The sequence below is a fragment of the Podarcis vaucheri genome, assembly GCF_965113315.1.
Source record: "Podarcis vaucheri genome assembly, chromosome: 5".
In the NCBI taxonomy this organism is placed as follows: Eukaryota; Metazoa; Chordata; class Lepidosauria; order Squamata; family Lacertidae; genus Podarcis; species Podarcis vaucheri.
Genome location: NC_138763.1, coordinates 83,069,098 through 83,095,750, shown reverse-complemented (window position 1 = coordinate 83,095,750; position 26,653 = coordinate 83,069,098). Strand labels below are relative to the sequence as shown.

General features: G+C 41.9%; 2 protein-coding genes across 3 annotated transcripts in view; one reads left to right on the top strand and one right to left on the bottom strand.

Annotated features, from left to right (window-relative positions):
* Positions 1 to 26,653, bottom strand: part of RASGEF1A (RasGEF domain family member 1A) — a 240,019-nt gene that overhangs the window by 176,425 nt on the left and 36,941 nt on the right. The gene's annotated exons all lie outside the window — the stretch shown is intronic.
* LOC309532292 (uncharacterized protein) overlaps positions 1,466 to 26,653 on the top strand; it is a 99,876-nt gene continuing 74,688 nt past the window's right edge. The window contains exon 1 of one of the 2 annotated variants that reach the window (XR_014219692.1): positions 1,466 to 1,585. Coding sequence is in view for 1 of the 2 variants with exons in the window: in XM_082222528.1 (XP_082078654.1) it covers positions 1,517 to 1,585 (69 nt within the window). In the remaining variant the exon portion in view is untranslated. The remainder of the gene's footprint in view (positions 1,586 to 26,653) is intronic. The other variant, XM_082222528.1, reaches the window with a different exon arrangement.

Sequence of the window (26,653 nt, the reverse complement as noted above, 5' to 3'; positions counted from 1 at the left end):
CTAATACTGGTTTTACTACCTACAGTATCTGAGGCAGTATGTATTTGAATACCCGTTGCTGGGGATCATAACTAAGGAGTACTGTGGTTCTTATGTCCTGCTTGTGACCTTCCCACAAGCATCTGGTAGTCTGCTGTGAACAGAATGCTGGACTAGACTGACCTTTTTCTGATCCAGTGGCGCTTGTCTTTTGTTATGTTCTGATGTAGGCTATAATTTGCAGTGCACACTGTACTAAATTTATCTTGTTTCGGTTAATGTCAAGTTCCCTTTTTAAAAGTGTAGCTCTGAAGTCCATGGTTACAAGGTAGTTCATAGAACTACTAGGCACATGTGCAAAGACATTTGCTTGTATCTCCAAAAAGAAACACAATACAGTGGTACCTCGGATTACCTATGCTTCAGGTTACATATGCTTCAGGTTACAGACTCTGCTAACCCAGAAATAGTGCTTCAGGTTAAGAACTTTGCTTCAGGATGAGAACAGAAATCGTGCTCCGGCGGCGCAGTGACAGCAGGAGGCACCATTAGCTAAAGTGGTGCTTCAGGTTAAGAACAGTTTCAGGTTAAGTACGGACCTCTGGAACGAATTAAGTACTTAACCCGAGGTACCACTGTAGACTGTTATTTCATAATGTTGATCTAATTTGCTCACAGCAGTTGATCTCAAGCAATGCAAGAGAACATTAATTCCACTGGATAATTCTAGCTTGCATCATCAGTGAAGTCATAAAGAAAATGGGCGCAACCATCATTAATGATGGTGCCTAATAATAATAATAATAATAATAATAATAATAATAATAATAATTTATTTATACCCCGCCCATCTGGCTGGGTTTCCCCAGCCACTCTGGGCGGCTTCCAACTGAATATTAAAAACAATACAGCATCAGACATTTAAAAATTCCCTAACTCCCCAAACGGCTGTTAAGATATGTATTTGAGGTACATTTGTGCCCAGTTTACTGTAGGGTGGCCAGCTGTTTTTGGACTACAACTCCCATCATCCCTAGCTAGCAGGAACCCAGTGGTCAGGGATGATGGGAATTGTAGTCCAAAACAGCTGGAGACCCAGGTTTGGGAAACGCTGCTGTAGAGTAATGGTCCTGCCCCTACTTCTACCAAAGGCCTGGTTTTCACAGAAGTGGTAAACCTGTACATCTGGATTGCACCACTTGGATTCACCAGACTGCAGGTTGATTGACACAACCGAATGCTCCTCCATTTGAAGAAGAAGAAGAAAAAAGCTTCCTTGCCCAGAGAAATCTGGCATGTTAGTTTCAAATATGACAGGATGGCTTTTGTATGGGGGAGTCTTCGATTAAGTGAGTCCCCCACGTGCAGCTAGAGTGGTTCAACCCAGAGACCTAGGCTAAAGAACGCATCTTCTGAGGAAGCCTTCTGGAACACTGAAGGTTTTGTTGCTATCAACAGAATGAGCTGATCCATAGGGAGAAAAGAGCAGGAAGATAAAGGTCTGACAGCTTTCTCTGGGTCTTATTAGGAGGGATAAATGGGAAGCAAAGGCCAACCTTTGGATCACCTTGCCAGTTTTCAGAAGGAGCGGAAAGATGGCTTTTCAGTAAGTAAATGAGAAGGGTGGTTTGTTTCCCAGATACCGATTAAGCACAACTTGCCTTTGCAGCTAATTTAACTTCAGATGTTAGTTACAAATCAATAGTGGTTGGAGTAACTGACACAGATACATGGCTTAATGTCAGTAAGAGCACAATATTAAGCCCACGTGTCTCATTTCAAGCAGCAAAAGCAGAAGCAAGTGAATTTTTTTTTTAAAAAAACCCTAGTTATGTAAGTGGGTGGAAACTTGTTTCTTTTCCCTCCTAATACAGATTTGGAGGAGGGAATCCTTAAACTTTTCCATTTTGGAAGGCAAAGAGAACGTATAAAAGATGGCTCAGCTGGTATTGTGTTTGTTTTCTTTTATTCTGTGCGGGACTCGTCTGACTTTAGCCACTGTCTGAATGGAGCAGGTGATGGAAGTGATGGGGAAAGCTCCACCTTTCTGTAAACATGCCAGGAAATAGGCTGCTAGCCAGCTGTTAGCAGCACAGAATCCCTGCTAGTTTTAAAGGGGGTTCAAGGTGATGGCCGTCACACTTGCCTGGAATTGAAGATGGCCTTGCTTGATTCTCTCCCTGCCCCATTATTTCGTGTTTTATTTCTGGATTATTGTGCAAATAACAGCCATGGTTGTGGAAAGGGAAATCAAAGCTCTTTTATTTCTCTCGTGCTCTTTGCTTTAATGTTTTGGAAAGAACCCAGCCCAATATCACTTTTGTTTTCTAAGGAATAGATTTGTTACAGTTGCCATTGGGAGTCTTGGTTTTATTTGGGGAGAGAATCTCTCCACCGGACCTTAATTTAGATATCCACTGATGAAAGAACAAACCCCAAGATTGTGGCTTTCAAGGTGGTGAGCTCATTTGCTATAGGATTATCTGAACAGCATATTTTTTTATGGACAAAGTAGGAAACTTGATGATTTGTTTTCTGTCCTGGGCTCCTTTGGGAGGAAGGGCAGAACACAAATTTGAGAAATAATAGGAAGCTTGGATTGAAGATTGACATCACAACATCAAGCCCTCAAGTTATCTTTCTCTTTCCTTTGTTCAATCCATTCTTCTCAACTTTGGTAAATCTATGAATATGCTAACCATCAGTTTGCGTAGGAATGATTTTGAAGTACTGGAGAACATATGTTGATATGTTTTATTGTTGCTATGGCCATTGGCTAATGCAAATAAAGTTTTATCTATCTATGCTGAAAGTAGATTTATGAAAAATGTTGCCACCAAGCATATCAATATTGTTATTGGGGGTTGTTTTGTGGATTTTCTATGAATGTCATGTGTTTTTATTATGTGTTGGATGCTGTTTTTGTGTAACAAGTGATGAACAAGTTAAATAAATAATCAATATTCAAAGTACATCTATGAAGTGCAAGGCTTAACTTGTCAAGCTTAAAAGAATACTAAGTTTATCTCACAAGGTACTGGCAAGGGAGATTTACTTTATTCAAAGTAAATCTACATACCAACAGGGCTAATTGTTGAGGTAAATACAGACTTGCAGTGCAGAAAGATAGTGTGTGTGTGTGTGTGTGTGCGCGCGCGCGCGCACACCCACCCACCCACCCACACCCTGTTTATCCTAGCTTTTATGTTGTATTAGCTTTCTGATTTCCTTAAAGTTGATTGGTGCTGATTGACCTCTAGTTGCTTTTATAAAATTTACTCTGTGCTACATGCAATAGATCACCTAGAAATAAAGTCACAATATGAATGTATGCTGCAAAATGCACTGTCAAGATGAGAATCGAAAGCTGGCATAAAACCTCAGCTATGATAGTAGTAAAAATACTACAGTATGAAATCTATCACAGTCACTGCTTACCAAAAGCCACATTAGGTATGCATAGTGGTAATAACCCAGGTTGTATACACTGAGGAGGTTTGAACAGTAGAACATAAATTCTAGACTGATTTAGGTATTGAATTTGCACCGAGTTCTGCCCTTAATTAAAGGATTGGGACTGATCTTATATTGGCTGACACACCTTTTTTTATTCCTTGTTACTTAATTTTACATATGCATGGAATTCATATGAATTGCATGAGTCTCTCTTCTGTCTTTCATCCATAAATAAATAACACATCCACATGGCTCCCGCCGAACCCCCTGAACTATCTTACACATTGCCTTGTGGTGCTTACCATTTGCATAGTTGGGTGCAACCAATTAGTCTGGTAACTTGTTGCTTAGACAGTTGGTTTGTTCAGGCAAGATCCCAGCATGTTTTGGTCAAGAAGAAATTCCTTTGCTTGCTGGCATGGGAAAGGAAGCTCTATATAGCTCAGTAGAAGACCACATGCTTTGTACACATAATTTCGAATCGATGCCATCTCTAGTTAAAACATCTCAGATAGGGATGCTGAGAACTTCTCCTTGAGGAACTGCTGTTAACTTAAATGAAGAAATGGACTTACTCTGTGTAGGACAGTTTCTTGTACCCTGAAATCAAGCATTATTCCTACAGTTTCAAGGATATGATGAGAGAATCCCAGTTGTCTTGAGAGCCAGGTTGCCAGCACAAACACACTCTCCAATTTTTTCTGCCACAGCAGTTGCATTAAATGGGTGGATGTGCTTTATTGTGTTAGGTGACAGACACAGAGCCAAGGAGGTGTGATAGTGGTACACCTCTGCCTAGCCTGGTGCTCTTGCTAAGCCTTAGAGCATTCTGGTATTTGGCTTTCCTCCACCAATCTAACTATATTCTATGTTTAAAGCTATACACAATTTAATACTATGACCTTTGCCCAAGGAGGAACTCCTCCAGATGACCTGTTCATTGAGAATTCAACCTGATTTGCTTGCAGAAAGCTCATGTGGAGGTTAAGATTATGCCTGGTCTTTATTGATCCATCTGGTTTGTTTGTGGGGAGGTTATATAACAATGAGCATTTATTCTGTTTGCTTGTAGGGTTTTTATATGTCGTTCCATTAATCGTGCACCACAGTTTTCCAGTACATTTCCTTGCCACTTTCCTAAACTAAAAAAAAAAAAAATCTTTTTTAATAAAACAACAACAGTGGATTTGTTATGCTAGCATGACAGTTTTAATGCACTTTAACTGTGCAAACATAAATTTCTGGTATATGTTGGATTCCTCCTGCAAAATACTTACAGTCTGGAGATGACCTTGCATTTCAGTCCAGGGTGGACCCAGTTTAGATGCTCCTATTGCTACACTATTGTCATGTTGCATTAGGAATAGGGGAAGGAATAAAACTAAGCAATGAATTTCTTTTGTTAGCAACTTTGTCTTATAAGTCAGTAGGGACTAAGTAAGTTCTTAAAATTTGATGCACAACTGTTTGGTATCTAATTAATCTCTCTTGTCTCCTTTGTATGTTTTGGTTCTAGAGATTAATTGTTAGCGAAAGTAATTAAGTGGGCAAGCAATTATATTACCTACCTACATATATATGAAGACAGCTAAAGGATGAGGTGAAAATATGTGAGGATCAATAGGAGGCCTCTGCTAATGATAATGACTTGATGCTTTAATTCAGTGTTTCCCAACCGGTGTTCCGTGGCACACTAGTGTGCCGCGAGACGTTGCCTGGTGTGCCGTGGGAGGGAGGCGGGCGAGTCGGGCGGTGAGAGGCGGGGCAGCGGCGGCGAGGAGAGGCCGCCCAGCGCGGGGCTCTCGCCGTCTGCCTGCCTGGCTGCCTGCGTGGCGCTGACCTCACGGGACTGTAACGTGCCCCACATAGGCACATGCGGGGCGGCGAGCGAGCTCCCTCCCACATCCCATCGCCGCTCGCTTCGGCCGGCCTACTGGGCTGTCGCAGGCGGAAGGCCTGCGCATGTGCAAGGTTTTCGCGCCTTCGGGATTCCCTTCACGCCTTCCTCCTCCCGGGTCCTTGAGAGCGCGGGAAGCGGCAGCGCGAGACCGGCGTTGAGCCTGGTAGGTATTGCGCTTGCCAAGGCAGTCATTTGGGAAATGAAAACTTGCAAAGCAAGCAACCAGTTCAATCTGAAGTACGTGTATGCTTAATATCCTGTATCTGAAACCTGTTCTGCCCCCTCCCCCACACTTGGTGCCATTTTCATCTACACATGCAGCAGAGTAAGTTGACCCAGAATAGTACCAATTCAGATGGCAGATGGGAGAATGACAGTGCTGAATGCTTTCCCATGTAGAACAGTCCCTGCAAATAAAAACCTAGCATATTTGGAAGAGGGATGCTAGCCTAACCATTACCTTCTATGCTGTTACTATTTTTTTATTTTTTTTTACATAAGTAAAAAGTGACCTTTCCCCATCTGGCATGGTGGTGTGCCTCGAGATTTTTTTCATGAAACAAGTGTGCCTTTGCCCAAAAAAGGTTGGGAAACACTGCTTTAATTTATAGTAGTTTTTGCATTATCATGGGAACTGAGATTGGTGCCTGTGTGACAACATGGAAATAGCCAGATTTTGTACAGTGATCTTTAGCAGTGACCAGGCTTATTTGTTTCTTGGTGGATTTGTTCAACGATGTATCTTTCTGAAGCTTTTTTACACAATTTCTAGATTAGTGTAAATATGTTTGAAGAAGGCCAACTGCTTGTGTTAGCTTTCCCTACATCCTAGGTAATTTTAGTGGTTTCCCCAATGGGATGTCTTTGTGCTGTCCAGAGGATGAAGGAACAAATTCTCCATCTTCCTCCTAGAATGTTTGACCACAGCTCTTTGTGGTCACATCTTAGCAATTCACATCTGCAAAGCAGAAGAATCCCTTGTGATTAAGCACCCCTGCACTGAACTCCATTGACTTAGGAGTTCCCCGTGAAGGGACAAAAAGGCAAATATCTGCTTTATTTGCCTTACAAATACCTATATTAATTGTGTGACGGATATGCTGTGAATTTGTGGTTTGAACAGTGAGAGAGCTGTTTCCCCAAGGTTTTTTGTTTTAAAAGTGTTATAGTGCAGAAAACAAAGTTGCAATGTAGAACTGGCATTAGCTACGCTGGCTAAGGCTGATGGGAGTTGTCATTCAATCCCTGGCAGGCCACAGTTTCCCCATCCCTGTTGTTGCGATTAAAGGCTTAATGTGTAGAGGGAATCTATCAGCTCAGAGAAATTAGTGAAACTGCTTGAGCCATAGCTCAGCAGTGGTTGTGCACATGTTTTGAGGAAGGGAGATATTTCTACAGGCTCACATAGCTAAGGCTAAGGAACACCTGGCTTTGTAGGCAAAAGATTCCGCTTGAACTCCTTGCATTTCCCATTAAAAGATTCCCCTTTACCAGAGCAAGGAGAGGCTTCACTGCCTGAGATCCTGAAGAACTGCTCTGGAAATAATATGGACTAGGGAAACACATAGATAGTGTTTCAGTTGTACGACTATTTTTACTGAGAGCTTTTAAAAGTAGCCACTGCAAAGAGGACCGGAGCTGAATTCATATGAGACTTGAAATTACGTGCTGGCAGCTTGCCGCTTCTTTGATATCCTGTACTTGGCTTATTACAGTGACCTTTCTGGGACTGTCACTATTGTTATGCCATTCCTTGGCTGTAGATACTACAGTGCGGAAAAGCTAACAGACGAACACTTTGTGCAATGCTAACAATGCTGATGGTGTCATCGCTATGGGCTTATATTCAGCTCATCCATCTCCAAACTGCCTACTCTTTAAAATTGCATGTCCTGTTGAGGTCTAGATTTTGTTATTAGATCTTTTAAATTCTATTCTGCCCCCCCCCCCCCGCCGGAATGATTAGCAATTCATAGATCAAAGGATATGCAGTGATATTGAGCATATCTTGAGGACAGAAAGTGGCAGGGGAGGAGGAAGCATTAATGGGTTCAATTTCCATTTCAAGATGCAACTGGGATCTCTACATTTCATTTGCAAGTGGTGAGTGGGGTGTTTGCGTGTCTGGGGCAGGGCATGAGAGAGAACAAAATTGGAAGACTTGGAACCTATGACTATTCATGTACTGTTCACATGGCTATGATTCAAGTTTGTATGATGCAGAATATAAATATAATGAATAGAAAAATGTAATGGAAAAAAAATGCTTGTGTGTATACCTGCATCATGTTACCTGGTTATGCACAGGAAGCAACTGTCACCTAGACACTTTATCCCGTAAATATATGAAACAGCCCAGCTGCCTTAACTACAACTAGAGAAGGTATAATTGGTAATGATAGCTTGATGGAAATTTAGCATTTCTTCCAGGATCCAGTAATTGAATTCAGATCCAACAATTTTTTAAAAAAATAAATAAATTTGACTTATGGGCAAATTGGTTTCTAATATGTAAAACCCCCACAATGGGTGATCAATGGATTATGAAGGAACAAGCCAATAAAAACAAAATAGAACAGTATAATCTAGTCAATGAAACAGTCTCGCACTTTTGCAGTGCCACCTGTGTCACAGTGCTTCCAGTATCATTTATAAAAACAAATCCATACAAAACAATTTTAGTGAAGAGTCTTGTTGCACTTCTTGCAAGCCCATTACCAGGAAGGAAGAAAACTGGGGCTAAATTGTCTGTCATGGTTGGGGACGTTTGGGCAAATTTATTTCTCTGTAAGCTAAGGGATGAAGCTTATGAGAATTACTGCAGCCAATTGGAAACAATGTCTGAACAAAAGAAGGAGCATGCTGAACCAAGTAGTTGCTGTGTGAGACACACACACACAGAGAGAGAGAGAGAGAGAGAGAACACTCAAAGCACATTTTCCTCCTCAAAGAATTATGGGCACTATAGTTTAAGTGGTGCTGGGAATTGTAAGGGTGCTTTCAGACATGGGGAATATTTTGTTAGTTTTCCTGATTATAATGTAAGCACTTCTGTCCCATTTTCTAATGTTCCTTTCTGGGTGTGTTTTTTTAAAACCAGAACTTGCCGGAACTCAGTTTCGGCACCTCTCAGGTGGGCACCATTGGCATTCTAAGAGAACTCATGTTGAGTTCTGGCACATTTTTTTTCTAGAAAAATAACACTGTTCCTTTCTCACTGCAATACCGGTTGTTATGGAACTTGTGGCTTTTTGACTGACATACCGGTATGTCATACTAAATTTCATTCTACCAGTGGGTGTGGTGTGACACAACAACTAATGTCATTTGGCAATGTCACTACTGCCCCGACCCTTATGTTTCCTCATGATTCTCCCATGAAAATGCCAGGAAAGAAAGGATGCCAGTAAGCTGCCCCAAATTTCATCACTTTACTGCCACAATTTTCCAGGTTAAGAGATTTCTAATGGAAAAAGCACTAAACATGCACTATTTTCCATTATTTTACATCATGCGAAAGCTCAAATGTATTGTGGAAATTGACCATTTTGGAAATGTTTGGAAAGAGAGATAAACTACTGTGTGAATCCAGCTTAGCTATTTGTGGGGGTAAGCTACAGTGGCCAGAATTCTTTGAGGGGGGAAATGTTCTTTAAAGTTACAGTCAGGGTTGACCCAAGATATTTTGTCACATGAGGCGAACCACAAAATGGCGCCCCCTCTCCACCAGGGTAGAAGTGGTGAACATCTGTATCAACAACAAGGGGGAAGAATAAAGATTTTCACTGGGATCTGCTGTCCCTGCGGATCTTACCGCCTGAGGCAGTCACCTCACCTTGCCTTATGAATGAGGCAACCCTAGGTATAGTATGTATACAGCCAGAGAGAGCAAGAGAGCATACTTGTGTGGCAAACTAAAAATATTTATGTATACACTTAAAATATGTGAAGTTATCTTTAAAAAGAAAACACTAGATGAAAATGGAAAGAAAAGGACAATTAGAACCTGTCAGGGAACTGACATCGGAGCAGAGTGGAGAGGCTAGGCTCCCAGATTCTGCAGGAGAGGGAACGAGTAAGGGAAGAGAGAGGACGTCCTCTGGGGAAAGAAGTCCAGGTGACACCAGGAAGAAGGGAGAGGCAGAGAGCACTTTGGAGGGGAGGCTCCGAGACTCTTCCAGTGAAGTCAGTGAGGAGAGTGGAGGACCACCGCTTGGCACGCCCACTCTGCGCAGAAGGCTTCCGCGCAGAGAGGCAAGGAGGAGGTTGTCCGTTAAGGAATTCTTATGCTGGAGGAAATTTAGGAGACACCCACTGACGGATTCTACCAGCGACTGAGCCAGCCGCGCGAAAGGGCTGCTCAGCCGGGGAAAGACGCAACCACCCCAAGCAGTTGGGAACGGCTGGAGGTTTACACACAAGCAACCCCAATTCCCATGATAGAACCATTCACAGGTTTGTTTCATAAATAAATATTTAAGCTGTTAGGGTATTTTTGTCTTAGGAAAATGACAATTGTGGGGAAATATGGATGTCTTGTTTGAAATGTAGTTATTTCTCTTTTTGTACCTGCATTCTTCATTTTTACTCACTCTGGGTAATGTTTCTAGTCTTTCCTCTCCCTAAGTTTTGAATCTGGAGTGGACCGGGGGGGGGGGTCTGGAGTTGTGAGGGCTCTTAATTTTGGAAAGACTTTGAAACATGCTTTTAAATACTTCCTGGATTACAGTGTTGACTGTGGGGAATGGGCTGATCTGCTGAGGGGAGATGGAGATATTTTTGGATTGGAGTCCTCCTGAGACCTACCCCCCAATGAGAAAGGAAAGAAATTAAGAAAAAGGTCAACAAAAGACAAAGTAAAGTGCAGGTATAAACAAGAAGAAGATCTGCAGAAGGGACATGGAAAAGACTTTAGAGCCTCGGACATAAGATCACCAGGTTGATGGACTAGATGGAATGGACAAGAAGGACTGACAAAACCCGAGACCAGGAAGAAGAGACGTTGGATGAAGATTGGAAGAAAGTTTTTTTAAAAAAAATATTTTGAGAATTAGTGTAAAGTTAACGAGTATTAGGAAAAATGTTGGAATGAAACTATTTGGCTTTAGTAGAAATGATATAAGGAGTTATGTACAAATAAGTATTAAGTTTTAAGTTTTAAGGTTTTTTTATGGTAAGATAAGGTTAAATAAATTAAGGTAAATTGAATGACAGAATATAGTGAAAGATGGAAAGGATTTGTTGAGTTAATTAAAAGGTTAGATCGTGAAGATAAATTATATAACAAAAATTGAGAAAGATGGAAAGAATTTGCTGAAACAATTAATTAAATTAAAATACAAAAAGGGAGATGTGAGGAGGTCGATGAAACAAGTAAATGAAAGATAAAGCTATGGAACATTGGATGTGTGTTTTAATGTTATGGTGTTTTTCCCCCCTGTATTGCTGTATTGTTTTTTATGCTTTTCCTTTTAGGTATTGTAATGTATGTTTTGTCAATTTTTTTGTTGTTTTCTTTTTTTCTTTTTTCTGTAATTCTTAAACTTTTAATAAATATCATTTAAAAAAAATAAGTGCCTGGTGTGTGTGTGTGTGTGTGTGTGTGTGTGTGTGAATGGGGGAGGGGAGAGGATGTTGAATGTTTATAAAATTTAAAACATTTATATACCACCTTTCAAACGAATCCCAGAGAAGTTTGTAGCCTTAAAACAACACAACAGATGAAATTTAATTCCAATAAATGCACATTATGATACCGGTAAATACAAATTGAAATGCAACCATAAATTCTGTAATCGTAACAGCTCCCAGAGCCCCCACTGCAGTGTGGCTGGTTCAGCAAGATACCATGTCAGTAGTACTAGAAGCCACTGGGAGATCAAGCAAAAGCAACAGGACAGTCCTACTCCTTCCCTCCTTCCCCTGATAAAGAAAATTCATCAGGGCAATCAGTGCTGATTCAGAACTGAACCCAGATTGGAAAAGTTCCAGAAAAATGGAATCGCCAAGACCTGTCCTATTTAAATGTAATGACATAAAAAAAAAATATGGGTAGCTGATACGTGGGAGGGAGAAATGAGCTTATGCCAAGTGACAGACACCTATGAGCTCTTAACGGCAGCAGGCAGCTCCATGAATTTGTTACTATACCCAGGTCTGTAGTAAAATAAGATTACACAATAAGTAACTTGCTGTTAAACATTTCTGTTGTTTATCACGGCCATCTGCTAGCATAGATCATAGCCATTAGACACCTGTGCGTTTGGTATGTTGGGTGCCCATCTGTTTGAACTGTGGTTATGACTGTGTTCAAAGCACTTGACATGTCTTTCCTGCCTGGGAGAAAACCAGAGTGGAGAGAGAATCAGACTGCTGCCAGGGAGGAGAAAATGTTTTTCATTCCAGTGTTGTTTTAGTCATTCATGTCTCAGAATTCATACAGGCAGTTTTTTAAAAAAATATATATCTTTATAACACCTGCTTAACCAGTAGTAATCTGCTATTGATCTCAGTTTGCCACCTTCACTCAAGAATTAATCTCAGTGCAACACATTAAAACCTGTGTGTGTGTGTGTGTGTGTGTGTGTGTGTGTGCATGTACGTAATATGTAAAACTATTTTGTTCAGACTGTCTCTTCAGGTTGAGTGGAAAAGACTGTACAGTGTTGTTGTGCTCATTTTGGCTGAACTGCTGGCATGGTGGCTTGGAATGTATATCTGCTGGGGGTGGGGTGGAGGAAGCAGTTTGCAGATTAGCTTCTGCAAGGGAAGGAAGAAGTGTCCACTCGGCTGTGATTAAAACCTATTGTTGTATTTATTTGTGCCTTTCCCCCTGATGGGACTCTTAGAGAGGTCAGCTGAGCATTCGGGGAGTGGAGCTCTAGTCACAGGGAACTCATAGGCTGGGAGGCTGGGCTGCTTGGCAACAAATGGAAATAGTGGGATCTGCAGGAAGAATGTTGGAGGAGGCAGTTAGTGGAAGGGGGCAGAGGAGAGGAGCCACAAAAAAGGAGTGAGGCCTCTGAAGGAGCTTCACAGTAGCCCCATTCAGACATTACTGTGCATCGACTAGAGGGGGAGTGATAATCTATAAATGTTGAGAACCATCACATGTGAGAAATGTGGTACATGTCCATGTCTTGAAAAGGAGCACGCTTGGTTTTTCTTAATAATGCAAAAACCCTTTGAAGGTGTTATAGATTGCAGCTGCTGCCAACCTGTCATCAAGACCACAGTGATTAAATCAATTCAGTAATTTTTAAGAGATGCTTCCATTTTATGATCAGAACAGGGAAAATACAGCAGTCGATAGGAATGACATTTTCTTAAGCACTGGGGATTTTCTACCTGTTTTATTGTAAGGACAGGAGGGGAAATTCTTCGGTGAATACCTTTTTTTTAATTATGGCAGGTTGCCATGCAGTTAAATATCTGTCTTCCTACCCCATTGCCCCAAGAGTTTAATTTGCTTTATCTGGAAGACATTTGATAAGAAATCTGAGAAGGGATTTTTGTCTGCATCTGAGTTTGTAAAGGATTCTCTGGGAGACTATTTCCTAAGAAGGTTTCCACATCCAACAAAACCCGTGTGGGGCATAAAGAAGGGCAGTCCATAATTCTTTGCACAGTATCCCCTCCTCCTCTTCCTGTGTGCACCCAGATTTGCTCTGGAGGACCAATTTAAGGGGTACTCAGCAGAAGGAGAGAGGGGAAAGTTCCATTGTGGAAGGAGAAATCCTTGTGGTGATGGAATAAACTATTTAGCACTACATTTGGATACAACATCATACAACCCTTGGTTTATGTAACAATCAGTATTATCCTATGCATGAAGTATTCAGATCTCATTGAGTTCAATAGGACTTGCACACAAGTAAGTGTGCGTAGTATTGCAGCCTAATTTTTCTGCTAGTCCTGAACAGAAGCAAAAAGGCCTGTCCACCACAAACCCTACGGAGTTCCTCCTGATTTCAGAGACTTTACTGGACCTCGCCCACTAATGATGTTGCCAAAGTTTGTAATTGCTTGGTGTGTCTACCCTGCAATGTTCTTCTTCTCTATAATGAATCAAGTGGCACTTCCACCAAGAGTTCTTCTCTAGCTTGGCATATCAAAACAGATTCTAAACAAACACATTCAGCTGACCAGATACATCCAAACCAGGTATGAGCACACAAACATAAGTTCATGAATTTTAGACTTCCTTAATACTTGGTGAAATTCTGGCTGATAGGTGTGAAATGCAGTCTCAAGCAGACTTTTTTGTCTGGGGAATAATTTATGAGTAAACCTTCTCAAGTTGTTTCCTGTAAATGTTTAGGTGGGTACACTAGATAGCTCAGTCAATAGAACATAAGACTCTTAAACTCAGGGTTGTGGATTTGTGCCCCATGTTGGGTAAAAGATTCCTGTGTGGCAGGATGTTGGACTTGATGACCCTTGTTGTCCCTTCCAGCTCATTCTGTGATGCTATGATAATAAGCCAGCTCAGACATTGAAGGGAGGAAACTAAGCTCCTCTTGTGATGTTTTCTGATGATGGTGGTACCGGTAATTGCCGACACAGTTCTGAATAGCGTTCCCTTGTCATTACTGCCCATGTACTTTAGTGACTGTTTTCACAGTCATCAAAGCTAGAAAGATAAAAGCTGGTGATGTTGAATTCCACATTCATTGCTATTTCCTTGGCTTTGGGGGAGGGCATTCAGAACATGTACAGACCAACTCCTGGCCTTTATTGTAGTTTAGGAAATCAGAGAATATGTACTATTGAGCTCCAGCTCATTTTGGAAGACTGTTTCCAAGGTGCTTTTTGTCTATTTGAATATGTGTCCACCAAATGCCCTGTAAGCCCTGATCTCAGCGCGAGATCCTGGATTTGGCAAGACAAATAACATCTGTTGAAAAATCTTCACACATAAGATTTGCAGGTGCAGAGCCCTAGGCAGCTCTGCGCCTTTGAATCTCTCGTTTGACAGCCTCAGACTCCACTGCCCAACATTTAACATCTTGAATTTTTCTGCATAGTTTGGTTCTGTGTGCTGTTGCCAGATATGCAAATGAGTTTAATGAAGTGCTAAGAGTCAAAAGCCTGCAGACTAAAAATAAATAATTCCTTGCCAAATGTATCCAACATAGCTGGTCAGAAAATAAATGAATTTTTTGTGTGTGCATGTGGTCCATTTTTAAAAAGCAAACAATCCTTGAGACTGCATTCCCCATTAGCTTTTAAACCAAGCTGATGTGTTTTATGATGGATATTACAATATATTAAATGTGTTGTTCCTCAAGTTCCTGGCTGGCCAGTATGGGAAGCGTCTTGAATAAAGGCAGTCACTATTTCCCCCTGGGAGAACCTACTGAGCTTTTGCCAGAGTTGAAGAGCAATGACTAACACATTGCTTTCAGATACTGTATATTTAAAAGCTTTCCCCAGCACCTTACTTGATACCCACACCTTTGTATATTTTCATTGGCATCTCTCACAGGAATCTCTGTGAACCAGCCCTAAAGGGAAATTATTATTATTATTATTATTATTATTATTATTATTAATTATTATTTATACCCCGCCCATCTGGCTGGGCTTCCCCAGCCACTCTGGGCGGCTTCCAACAAAATATTAAAATACAGTAATGCTTCAAACATTAAAAGCTTTCCTAAACAGGACTGCCTTCAGATGTCTTCTAAAAGTCTGGTAGTTGTTGTTGTTCTCTTTGATATCTGGTGGGAGGGTGTTCCACAGGGCGGGTGCCACTATTGAGAGGGCCTCTTCCTGGTTCCCTGTAACTTGGCTTCTCGCAGTGAGGGAATCGCCAGAAGGCCCTTGGCGCTGGACCTCAGATTCCAGCCTGAACGATGGGCGTGGAGACGCTCCTTCAGATGGGATGCTTCTTCCTCAGTCTTGACCTGAGGGACTCATGTAGTCCTTTGGCTAATCTAAATGTTCCAAGCCTGAGGATGATCCTCAGAAGAGAAGAATCCCTGCCCCCTCCAATTTTTTCTAGCTTTATCAAATCCGTTCTGTCATTTGTTGTATTACCTGAAGAAGGAAGGAACTCCACATTTGCTTCAAGTTTGAGGCTACACATCCCTGGCAGTCCCCCCTTTTCCACCATGAAGGAGGTATATAATCTTTGAACTGGTCAGGCTTGGGGCATTTCCCTGGGGATTGGTTTCTGGGGCTTTCTGAGAGACTGCAGAACTGCTGCACAAGAGGAATTCAATTTTTACCCTGAAATAAATTTTGCCCCCAGTAGACTCCCCCCCTTTTTAAAAGAGCCAATTTCCAATAAAAAAATGGAAACCCACCTAAATACTCCCAGTCATAATGTACTTTAAGCCACATTAGAATAGTGAATGCTTCTGTTGCTGGGAAAACCCTCTTGAAGACTGGCCTTGGGCTTTGTGATAACCAATGTTTCATAGCATATTTGTGGCTGATTTCTTTAATTTCTACAGAGAGCTTTTAAGCACTTCACTTGCCTCATTTACATTTGAGATATGTGATCCTCTTTGCAAAAAGGCCTATCCTTCACTGGGGCTTGGGATGGGATCATGCCCTGTTTAAAAGTGTTAAGTTGTCATTTAAAAATTGGTTGTGACTGGCTACAAACTTGATGTGTCTGCTTAGTTTGTTGTTCAGTATAAATATTCCTCAATATAGAAAAGTAATGGAATGATGGTGAGATATGGAGGCAGTTAACTATACAAAAGAGAGCAAATATCTCTTGAATCACCATTTAGTAGGCCTGTGTTTTGAGGCTGAGCTATGAAGTAAGGATGGCTTGGAATAGCAAGACGATTTGTTTTTCTTTTATTAAGATTTGCAGTCTTGATTCTTGAGTACACACATGAAACTATCTGCCTCTGCTGAAAGGGAATAATTCTGTCTTCCTTTTGAAGCCTGTTAAACATTCTGATCAGATAACAGAGAGATCCTGAATGTACCGTATTTTTCGCTCTATAAGATGCACCAGACCACAATACGCACCTAGTTTTTGGAGGAGGAAAACAAGAAAAAAATATTCTGAATCTCAGAAGCCAGAACAGCAAGAGGGATCGCTGTGCAGAGAAAGCAGCAATGCCTCTTGCTGTTCTGGCTTCTGGGATACCTGCGCAGCCTGCATTCGCTCCATAAGACGCACACACATTTCCCCATACTTTTTAGGAGGGAAAAAGTGAATCTTATAGAGCAAAAAATACGGTATTCCAACTCCTTTTATATTGCCATATAACTTGAATAAAACTAGCAGCAGAGGACCATACAGAGCTTCTCCTGTCACCACTATAAAGTGTTTAATTGCTGGGTTTTCCTTTTTTGCTAGTTTTTCTCTTATTTATACCTCTTCTACACACTTCTAATGAATATAACTATGTAGTCAGCTTGTTTAGACTGCAATTCCAATTCAGATCCATTTGCCATATCTTATGTTCCCCCTGATCCTGGGCTCATCCAGGTGTGTTGGTATAATCTATGGAGGAAATCTGCATGAACAAAATCTCCCAACATCCTATGAAGGTAGAGAATGCAATTTGTTCCATTTTGATCAAGCCCACACTGAAGATGAACATTGATCTGTTGGTTCTTGCACAGCAGTGGATTTTAAAGAACTTTTTCTTTCTTTCAAGGAAGACTTTTCTGAGCCAAATGATGGTGTGTTCTGGTACTGTTCTTGTTGTGGTTTAGCATTCTTGGTATGGTTTGGGTTGTTCTGGCTTAAATTTCAAACCCGGAAGCCACAGCACCATCTTCTGTGCCAATTCTGCATGGAATGTTGCTTTCCGGGCTTGGTTTTTACAGTACTCGGCAAACACATTCTGTACTCAGGCTCAGGCGAAATCAGATCTCTTTGTCAGCTCCTGTCCTGCTGATTGTTTAGTGCCACTGAGATTCTTCTCCATGTTTTATGTGCATGTGCTGTTTCTAGGAGTATGGCTGTTGGAAGAGTTAACTCTAACTGCTGTTCTAAAGGTCATGCTTCCAAGGCATCGTATCATCATTTCCATGCTGATCTTCAAGAGTTTGCACCGTATTCCATTCTTTTCCCAATGGAACATTAAGACAAAATGGAGTCTCCCAGTTATATTTGATCTCACTTTCTCTCAAACATATTGTCAAAAAATTGAAATCTTTCTTCCCCCCCCTTAATATCTCTAGATACAGGTTTGCCAGAATTTCTGTTTCTGTATCCTTCTCTTTTGGTTGCACCTCAGTCTACACTTTCCTTTTTACTTTGAAGCAACTAAATCATATAATATAGTCTCTGGGTTGTTTATTCCCTTTTGCACATATTACATTTACCCTAAGAGCATCCTTGATACCAATTAAACCTTCCTGGACCATCTGTGAACAAGCTCTGAATGTTTCTTCTTCTTCTATGTTTTGCATTTAAGCAAGTTTTATTTCCAAACTACTTATAAATATCACTTTATGATTATTAGTTTAACCACCCTCAGTTTGCAAAACCACATGTGAGATGGGAATCTATTTCTTTGCATCCAGTTTTGCTTTGTGAGACATTTTTACCCCACACAGAGACATGGCAGTGCCATCTATTCGCAGGCCAGTGCTGTGAGAAGCCATATGCTTTGATGGGTTTGATTTCAAAGTCTCTAAGCAAAGGTCTTGATAGCAAATTACATGGAATAATGATATCAGTCACTTTGGTATTATGGATCAGATCACAGATGGGAATGGTTAAAGATGCGTTTGAGTGCCTGCCAGTCTTTCATGAAAGAGGGGATCAAGTGAAATTTTCTATGTGAAGAGCAGAGCTCTCACTTTCCACTGATATTCTTTTTCTCTGTGGAGTTACAAACATGGATACTGGGCTTGCACAGAGCCTTGCTTTGGAACATTCCAGAACTAGGCTCGCGGGTTGGTCGGCAGCCTGCCACCAGCTTAGTTGTGCCACATTCAAGGCTGTGTGGCTCCTGCCCTCCATTTCAGCTTCTTTTGACTGCCACAGTAGTGACCAGAAAGCAAAAATGTTTAGGGTAACCTTGTTAACTATTCAGCATCTGTCAGTATGAGTGAAGGAAACAAAGGTCTGCATTGCCCTGATGCTAGAAATAAGACCATTTTCCATCCCAAGAGCTCAGTGGAATGATGGACAAGTGCTTCTCTGCTCAATTTAGAATTACCTCAAAATGTTCTTAGAGAACTCACTCTGTCTGTCTCTCAAAACAAAATAAGACACACATTTCCCACCCCCCGGTATTTCCCTGGGCCTCATAATACTGACAAAACTTTTTCCAGGGGACTCTAGTGTGTTGCCTTCAGAAACTGGACTACAACAGCTGAGGGCACCAAAATCCTCCTAACTTTGTCGTAGTCCTAGAGAAAAGTTTCCAAACTGCCCCCCTCAAGCTGTAGGGAACATCCTGAGACTTTGGAATAAGGGGGCTGTGAAAATAGTCTGCAATAAGAATGGTAGCTCATTTATGTGCAGGGTGGGAGAGGATTTGTGAATCTGAGGCACACTTCCTTACCTCATGTGAGCCAGTCCTATGAGTATGGAGCATCTAAGATCAACTTATAATATGTGGTGTCTAGTGCATTGAGTGAGGTATAGCAGAAGAATTGCTGGCTATACACAGCGGTTATCTTAATTCGTTCTGGAGGTCTGTTCTTAACCTGAAACTGTTCTTAACCTGAGGTACCACTTTAGCTAATGGGGCCTCCAGCTGCCACCGCTGTGCAATTTCTGTTCTCAGCCTGAAGCAAAGTTCTTAACCCGAGGTACTATTTCTGGGTTAGCGGAGTCTGTAACCTGAAGTGTATGTAACCTGAAGTACCACTGTACTATAAATAATCTCATCTTTGAAACTATTAAAAAGAAACAGAAGCATTTCCAATAATAAATACTTTTTTCAGGGTTGATTAGTACAGGGAGAGAACACACCAGGTACAGTGGTACCTCGGGTTACAGACGCTTCAGGTTACAGACACTTTGGGTTACAGACTCTGCTAACCCAGAACTAGTACCTCGGGTTAAGAACTTTACTTCAGGATGAGAACAGAAATTGTGTGCCAGTGGTGCAGCGGCAGTGGGAGGTCCCATTAGCTAAAGTGGTGCTTCAGGTTAAGAACAGTTTCAGGTTAAGAACAGACTTCCGGAACGAATTAAGTTCTTAACCCGAGGTACCACTGTATTTCTCTACTTTTGCAATAAACTTGGTTTAGAAGATCAGCTAGAACAGAAGTGATTTTTGAGCTGCGGCTCTTTTGAGGTTAACTTTGTCCCCTATTGGAGAACCAGATCCTGTATTTAGTGTGAAGTGTGCAATTCCTGAGTCATGCGTTCTTCATAAATCTGAAGTGTAAAAAACCTGGCCCAGTTGTCGCTAAATAGAGGTGTAAAAGCTTGAACAGAAATGAGCTATGGGGGTGTCAGTTGCAAGAAACATTATTATTTATTTTTTAAAAGCTGTTTTGCAGATTATTTAAAAAAAGAAGTTAAGAAAAAGAAGTTCAATAATGTGATATTTGTTTATAAATAGTGTTTAGAAAATATCTGCTCACATAAAAGGCAACATGTGCCTAACAGCTATATTAGTAAAACCCTTTTGGACATTCTGCCTTGCGTTCATAGGCACAGTGAGCTTGTTGGAGGAGTGGGGGCCAAGGTGGAGAGAGTGATATAACACAAGACAACCTCTTGGGATTGAAATAGGCCACAACTTTTGTTAATTACAGATGTCAGTAGGCTTTGACAAAGGCATTGGCTATGTATCCAGAATAATCTAAACCGCCTGCTGATCGATTGTACGTTAGGGTCACAGGGTTAAGGATCACCTTATGATGTATATCAGAGAGGTATTGGCACTATGGGGACTGGAGCACCTCCCCCTGCACCCACTTTCCTGGGGGTAACTTAAGCCTGCCCCTCTCCACCTTGACTAAGGATCCAACTCAATGCCTTATTCACCAAGTTGTGGCAGTTGCTATGTGTTAGGTGAAAAAACCCCAGACAGGCCCAATTTGTCTGGAGGGAAAATTCCTGCCTGGCCCCGAAAATGGCAGCTGGGATTTCCATAGCAACCTTATACCCCTGACCCGCCCGCTTACCTTTGGGCAGGGCTCCACATTCTGCACAGGGAGGAAGAGTGGGAAATCTGGCTCAGGCTTAGCTGCCAGGTCTGGGCACAGTCCTCTTAAATGTCCAAGGAGTGGACCTAAGTGAAGGCAGGAGGGGGAAGTCCTCACTCCAGTCCTCTGCTTGAGACCCATCCGCTGGCCCACCCATGATTGGCTGGATCCATGGGCAGGTTCCCATCAGTCTCATTGACCAGCAGAGGCAGCCATGACACCCCCTGCCGGCCATCTGGCAATTGCCCGGCTTAGTCATGGGCCATGCCATGCCACGGCCGCCACCGCTTCCCACATAGGAGGTAAGCGGACTTCTGTGCTGGTCAGCATAGAAGCAGGGCTGCACTGAGTAGCTCTGCCCATAGGCTTCACACAAAGTACCACCATCTATAGTGATGGAGCCTTCATGTATACATAAACATGATGCCTCCATCACAATAGTCAGGCTCTTAATGTGACTGCTAGGGGGCAGAAATACTCTGTGTGTCCCCACTTCTGTCTCGACCAACGCAGGAGCAAGAACGCTAGTTTAAATGTATTTCATAGAGAATCTGAACCATTTTAGTAATCTGATGAAGACTTGGGGGCTGGCTTAGATGGAGTGAGGACTCTTTTGGGAGATTCTGTAGGAGCGCACCGTTCTGTGCATAAGTTTCCTTGATGGGTGAAGTCCCAGAAAAAAGATCCATTCCAAATTAAGTGCATGTTTAAATGTTTGATTTGTCAGATACAGGCAATGAATGACAAATCATGGTTCAGTTACATCTAGCAGTCTTTTGGTTCATAATGTTTGAGCTAGACATGGGGTAGCTGTCTAGATCTGCGATGGACAACTGGTGGCTTGTGAGCTGGGTGGAGCTGAACAAAATTGTACTGGGCTCTTAATCTGTAATCAGGGTGGGTTAAAAAGATTGCCTGTTGGCTCACCTGAAAGGAAAATAAAAAAATTCCCAGCCATTTGTTACTTCTGTCTCCGATTGATGGGGAAATCTGCAGAAAGAGCTAAATACTATTTTGGGAACTACTAGATGAACTAGGTGCTACACTTATGATATGGGATAGTTCCAACATTCTTGCTGATAATTGCTGGCAACTGCTAAGGATGGAAGGAACTGTGTACAATTTAATGAGTATCTGCTAGTGATTAAAAACTATTCTCCTTGAGTTTTAACAGCTCCTGCAATGATTCCATATACACACACTCTGTAAATAATTGTAGCTTAGTTTTCGAATCGAATAACCTTTTTAATAGTCTTTCAAGAAATATACCCAGCTTCTAAAGATAATTAGCCACCAATTTATTAAATTTACTAACCATGTAATGCGCCAACATCTTCTTAATTAGCCAGTCTTGCAAAATGCCAATAAATGTGTTTAATGATAATTTGCAATAGCACAGGGTTGCATCCTTAATGAATCTAAAGCATAGACTTTTTGTTCAGCCACCTAAAATAGCTAATAGCAGTAAGTGTCCTGGCCTTTTAAAAACTATGTTAGAGTACAGCCTCCACTGTCCCTAAACCCCTCACTTTGTAGCATTATTGCTTTATATATCTGAGATGGCTGCTGAGGAACTGATTTATAGAGTGGGCCTGGTTTTTTAATATTATTGTTGTTGTTGTTGTTGTTGTTGTTGTTGTTGTTGTTGTTGTTGTTGTTGTTATTATTATTATTATTATGTGTTCAACTTGTGTGTTTTTGTAGTCTTTTAATGTATTTGTGTCTGGAGAAGGATCTAACATGTTCACAGTGTATTTCCCTGAATATCCTAATCCCGGTCTGCCATCAAAAACTGAATAAACAGAAAAATTAATGAAAGCAAATAGGACCCTTGTTTTAGTAGGGGTGGTTCAAAATTCCCCCATACTGATAAACTGATACTAGTGCTAATTGCAGGCCCAGGGGCAGTACCCCAACTTCACCAGGTGCAGATGTGTTGTAGGTAAAAATGAATTCAGGACAGTTTATTGGGATTGAAATAACCACAAGAATTGATTACATACCCTTCAAGTGTCCTGATTTTCCAGGGACAGTTCTGGAATTATGAAAGCCATCCTGGCTTTTGATTTGATCCTGGAATGTCCCTATTTCCCTTGCCAGTGCTGCCAGTGCTGAGCTCGTGAAGGAAGATGAGCCCGGTGTTTGTCTCAGACGTGCCTTTAAGAGACGATTGTGTGTTTTCTTTTGTCTTTGTTTTTATTTAGACTAGCTTCTTTTATCTTATTGCATTATGAAAAAAAACTTTAATAAACTCCTATTTAAAAGGAGCAAATGAAAATAGAACTTTTTCTTCTGATCTCCTGCTGAGCAAAATATCACTAAATGCATATTTGAAGCGAATGTATTGAAGTCCTGTATTCTATTGGATTACTGAGATAATGTATGTAAGGTGCCTTAAATACTTGGAATGTGCTAAATGGGTATTGTTTGCTACTACTATCAGGTCACATACATTGCCAAACCAGTGCTCTCAAAACCTTGTTTTCCATTCCAATATACTATTTTTTTTAATTATCCCCTGCTCACCCTGACACACACACATCCCTCACAGAAATAGCCAGTTTTGCCTATATTTAAATACCTTATAAAGAAATATATATATATTTATCATGCAGAGATTAATATGTCCTGTAGTTGCACACATGAGAGGCAGAGCTGTAATGGAGAGTAAGAGAATCAGCCTTAAAATAACTGATAAGTAACATTTTAAGGCATGGACAGTGGCGTAGTGTGGGGGGTGCAGGGGGGCCCGGCTGCACCGGGCGCAACATCTGGGAGTTAGGGTTAGGGGGCGCGAATCCACAGGTTAGGGGGCGCAAATCCACGGGTTAGGGGGTGCAAATTACTTGCCTTGCCCCGGGTGCTGACAACCCATGCTACGCCACTGGGCATGGGAAACCTTGACCCTGAGCATCTTTCTTCCTTTCCAAGCTGTTTTGGGAAGCAATCAAGCTATTACTTACTTAGCTTGTGCTCTACATTTTTCACTAATGTGGGAGCTGCTGCTAGTTTTTTTGTACATTTTTGTAATGTTGCCGATATTGCGATGCAAGGCTGGTTCTCGCACACACTTGCATACTTGTTCATTGGGCATGTGTGAAGGAGCCATCACTGAATTAATGCCACAGATGGAACTTTCATATGGCTTCACAACTCTGCAAACAAAATGCTTTTCAACGGACTTGGCTCCCATTTGGCTACAAGTCAAGTGCTGAGTCATTTGCCCAGTTAATGCATCTGGTGTTCCCCCAGAAGGCAGGATTAATGTGCAAGCATCAATTATATTCACGTCTGTGTCCACCAGAAGCTGTGCACATGGGGCCTCTGCACATGAACTGAATCATTACATGAGCGTACATGTGAGATGTCCCATCAATGGTGATGTAGATCAAAGCATCCAAAGGCTGCCTAATCTGCTAGTTCTTGACCTACTTGGATAGGAAATGGGACTACTTCATAACAATACAGATCTTTCACTTAATTAGATACGTTCTAAAGAGACTGGGCAGACCTCTCAGTTGTGATACTGTGCATCATCTTTACATTTTGCAATACAGTTCTTGGCTCAAAAACATACTAACACCCACATAAAAATGCACATTTTAGACTATTTTAAACAAGAAGTGAATTTTGTACAGTTTTTAAAAAGTTGTAGATTGCAGATAGAGGATAGAACAGACTCATAAATGAATACGTTCAAAACCGAGATGGAAAACTTATTTCCATCTCTAGGTGAGGACAGTACTATGATTAGTTGAATTTGTCAAAGGTTTTTCTCAGTTTGGGTCCAACCCATAATTTTCACATTTTTTTTTTGCTGTTGAGGCTCAAATCCATATTTGAGGGCTTTTACAGAGCCGAGAAAAGGCTTAGATGAAAAAAAAAATGTGGAGGGAACTTTTGAAAGCAAATTTTAAAACAGTTATGGGTGGCTTGTTTTTTAATAGTGGCAGCTGACTGTAATTTATCATCTTGGCCAATAAAGTGATGCCATTCAGTTTCCACAGCCTGTGATTTATAGGGAGATGTTTTCATGAGAAAAAGAATAATTAGATTAGTGCATGGAGAAGAAAAGGTAAATACACTTCTTTGACTCCAAGTTTCTCAAGGTTGGTGCCGTCCAGATGTTCTGCTCCAGGGGTGCCAACCTGAATAAAATATTAGGGGAAGGCAGTGGCGTAGCGTGGGGGGTGCAAGGGGGGCCGGCTGCACCGGGCGCAACATCTGGGGGGCGCGCTTGCCAACTCCAGAGTCGCCAAAGAGCCTCGGGCACAGGCTGTAGCAGAGCCCCATATCTCGCGGAACCGACAAGCTGGCAGCGGCTCTCAGCGCTCGCCGCGGTCCCCACGCGTCAGGGCCGCGGAGGGCGCGCCAGGCAGCCCCTCCTCACAGCCCCGCCACCACTGCTGCTGCTGCAGCTGCTGGGCCATGTTGCATTTTCCTCGCCTCTCTGCTCTCTTCCTCCTCCAGGCAAGCGGCGTCGTTTGGGCGGCAGCGCCAGCAGCAACTCGCCTCAGATCACCTGACGCAGCAGGTTAGGGGTTAGGGGGCGCAAATTACTTGCCTTGCCCCGGGTTAGGGGGCGCAAATTACTTGCCTTGCCCCGGGTGCTGACAACCCACGCTACGCCACTGGGGGAAGGGCAGGTAAGCCCCACCCTGCATAATTAGTCACGTGATGCAACACATTCACACTGTTTGAATGGCAATATCCATCAACTTGGGGGGGGGCACACCCACAAATATATTTTGGACTACAGTTCCCATGCACCTCAGCCAGTACAGCTGGTGACCAGGAAATTATGGAAGTTGTAGTTCAAAGCAGCAGGAGAGCACCAGACAGGGTGTAAACGGAGACGTTATAGATATTACTTTTGAAAGATGAAAGCATTCCTGATGCCTTCTGATACTAACATGCCTTTCAAGTAAGAATGGTGAAGGTTTGACAGGAATAGTGTAAATTTATTCCTCAATATATTTGCTCATCAGGAAGGCACGGGTTTCCTATTCTTGAACTCTCATGTGCTCTCTTATGATTACTAAATTCTGAACTGATGTTTTATATCAAACACCCCCAGCCTTCGGCCCTCCAGATGTTTTGGACTACAATTCCCATCATCCTTGACCACTGGTCCTGTTAGCTAGGGATCATGGGAGTTGTAGGCCAAAACATATGGAGGGCCGCAGGCTGGGGGTGCCTGTTTTATATTTTAACATTTAAAAGAATGCGAATAGGTCTTTTGCAGTTCCTACATAGTCTTTGCTTTATTGAAGAAAACCTGAAATTGTGTACACAGTAGTTGACTATTGCGGCCAGACCAAGGGCCTGGAAGTGAGGCATAAAGTTGAAAGGTGATGCTGTCTAGGAGGGTAGGGCAGAGACTTGTGTGTGACATCTTGTGCTAGGATGCAGATGAGCAGCGGTAGTTGGGGAGCGGGAAAGAAACAAAGCAGGCAAACCTCTCAATCCAAGCAAAAAAAACAAACCCCCTGCCAAAAAGTAAGGGAAAGAGGACGTGCTGCTGATGCCCTCCACCAGAGGCAGACTTTGGTAATCTTTCATAATATGGCACCCTCTGTGAGCCCAAATCTTTGTGTCCCCAAATAGATCTTCTCAATTACGGATTGTCTCAATTTTGTGGCCTTTTGGCTCGGGGGAACTGCTCACACCACCCTAAATCCAGCACTTTCCTTTTGCTGGTGCCAGACTCTGCTATGGGAGAGATAAGAGTGAAAAAGACTCTCTTCCCCCACTGAATTGTATTTAGATGACTATTGCCTCTTAGGGTGCAGCAAGGCTAGACCTAGGAATGCAGCTTCCTGGCATTTTTATGTGTTTATTTTTGGTCTGTTGGTTTTGATGTAACTCTGTACTTGTTAGTTCAGATTATTTTCTTGGAACTACTGAATTTATACTATGCTTATTTGAATTGTAGCAAGTTGTCTTTTCAAATGCAATGTTTTGAACATTTCCTGTGGACCACTTTGGGGACAGCATTACAGTGGTACCTCGGGTTAAGTACTTAATTCATTCCAGAGGTCCGTACTTAACCTGAAACTGTTCTTAACCTGAAGCACCGCTTTAGCTAATGGGGCCTCCTGTTGCTGCTGCGCTGCTGGAGCACGATTTCTGTTCTCATCCTGAAGCAAAGTTATTAACTTGAAGTAATATTTCTGGGTTAGCGGAGTCTGTAACCTGAAGCGTATGTAACCTGAAGCGTATGTA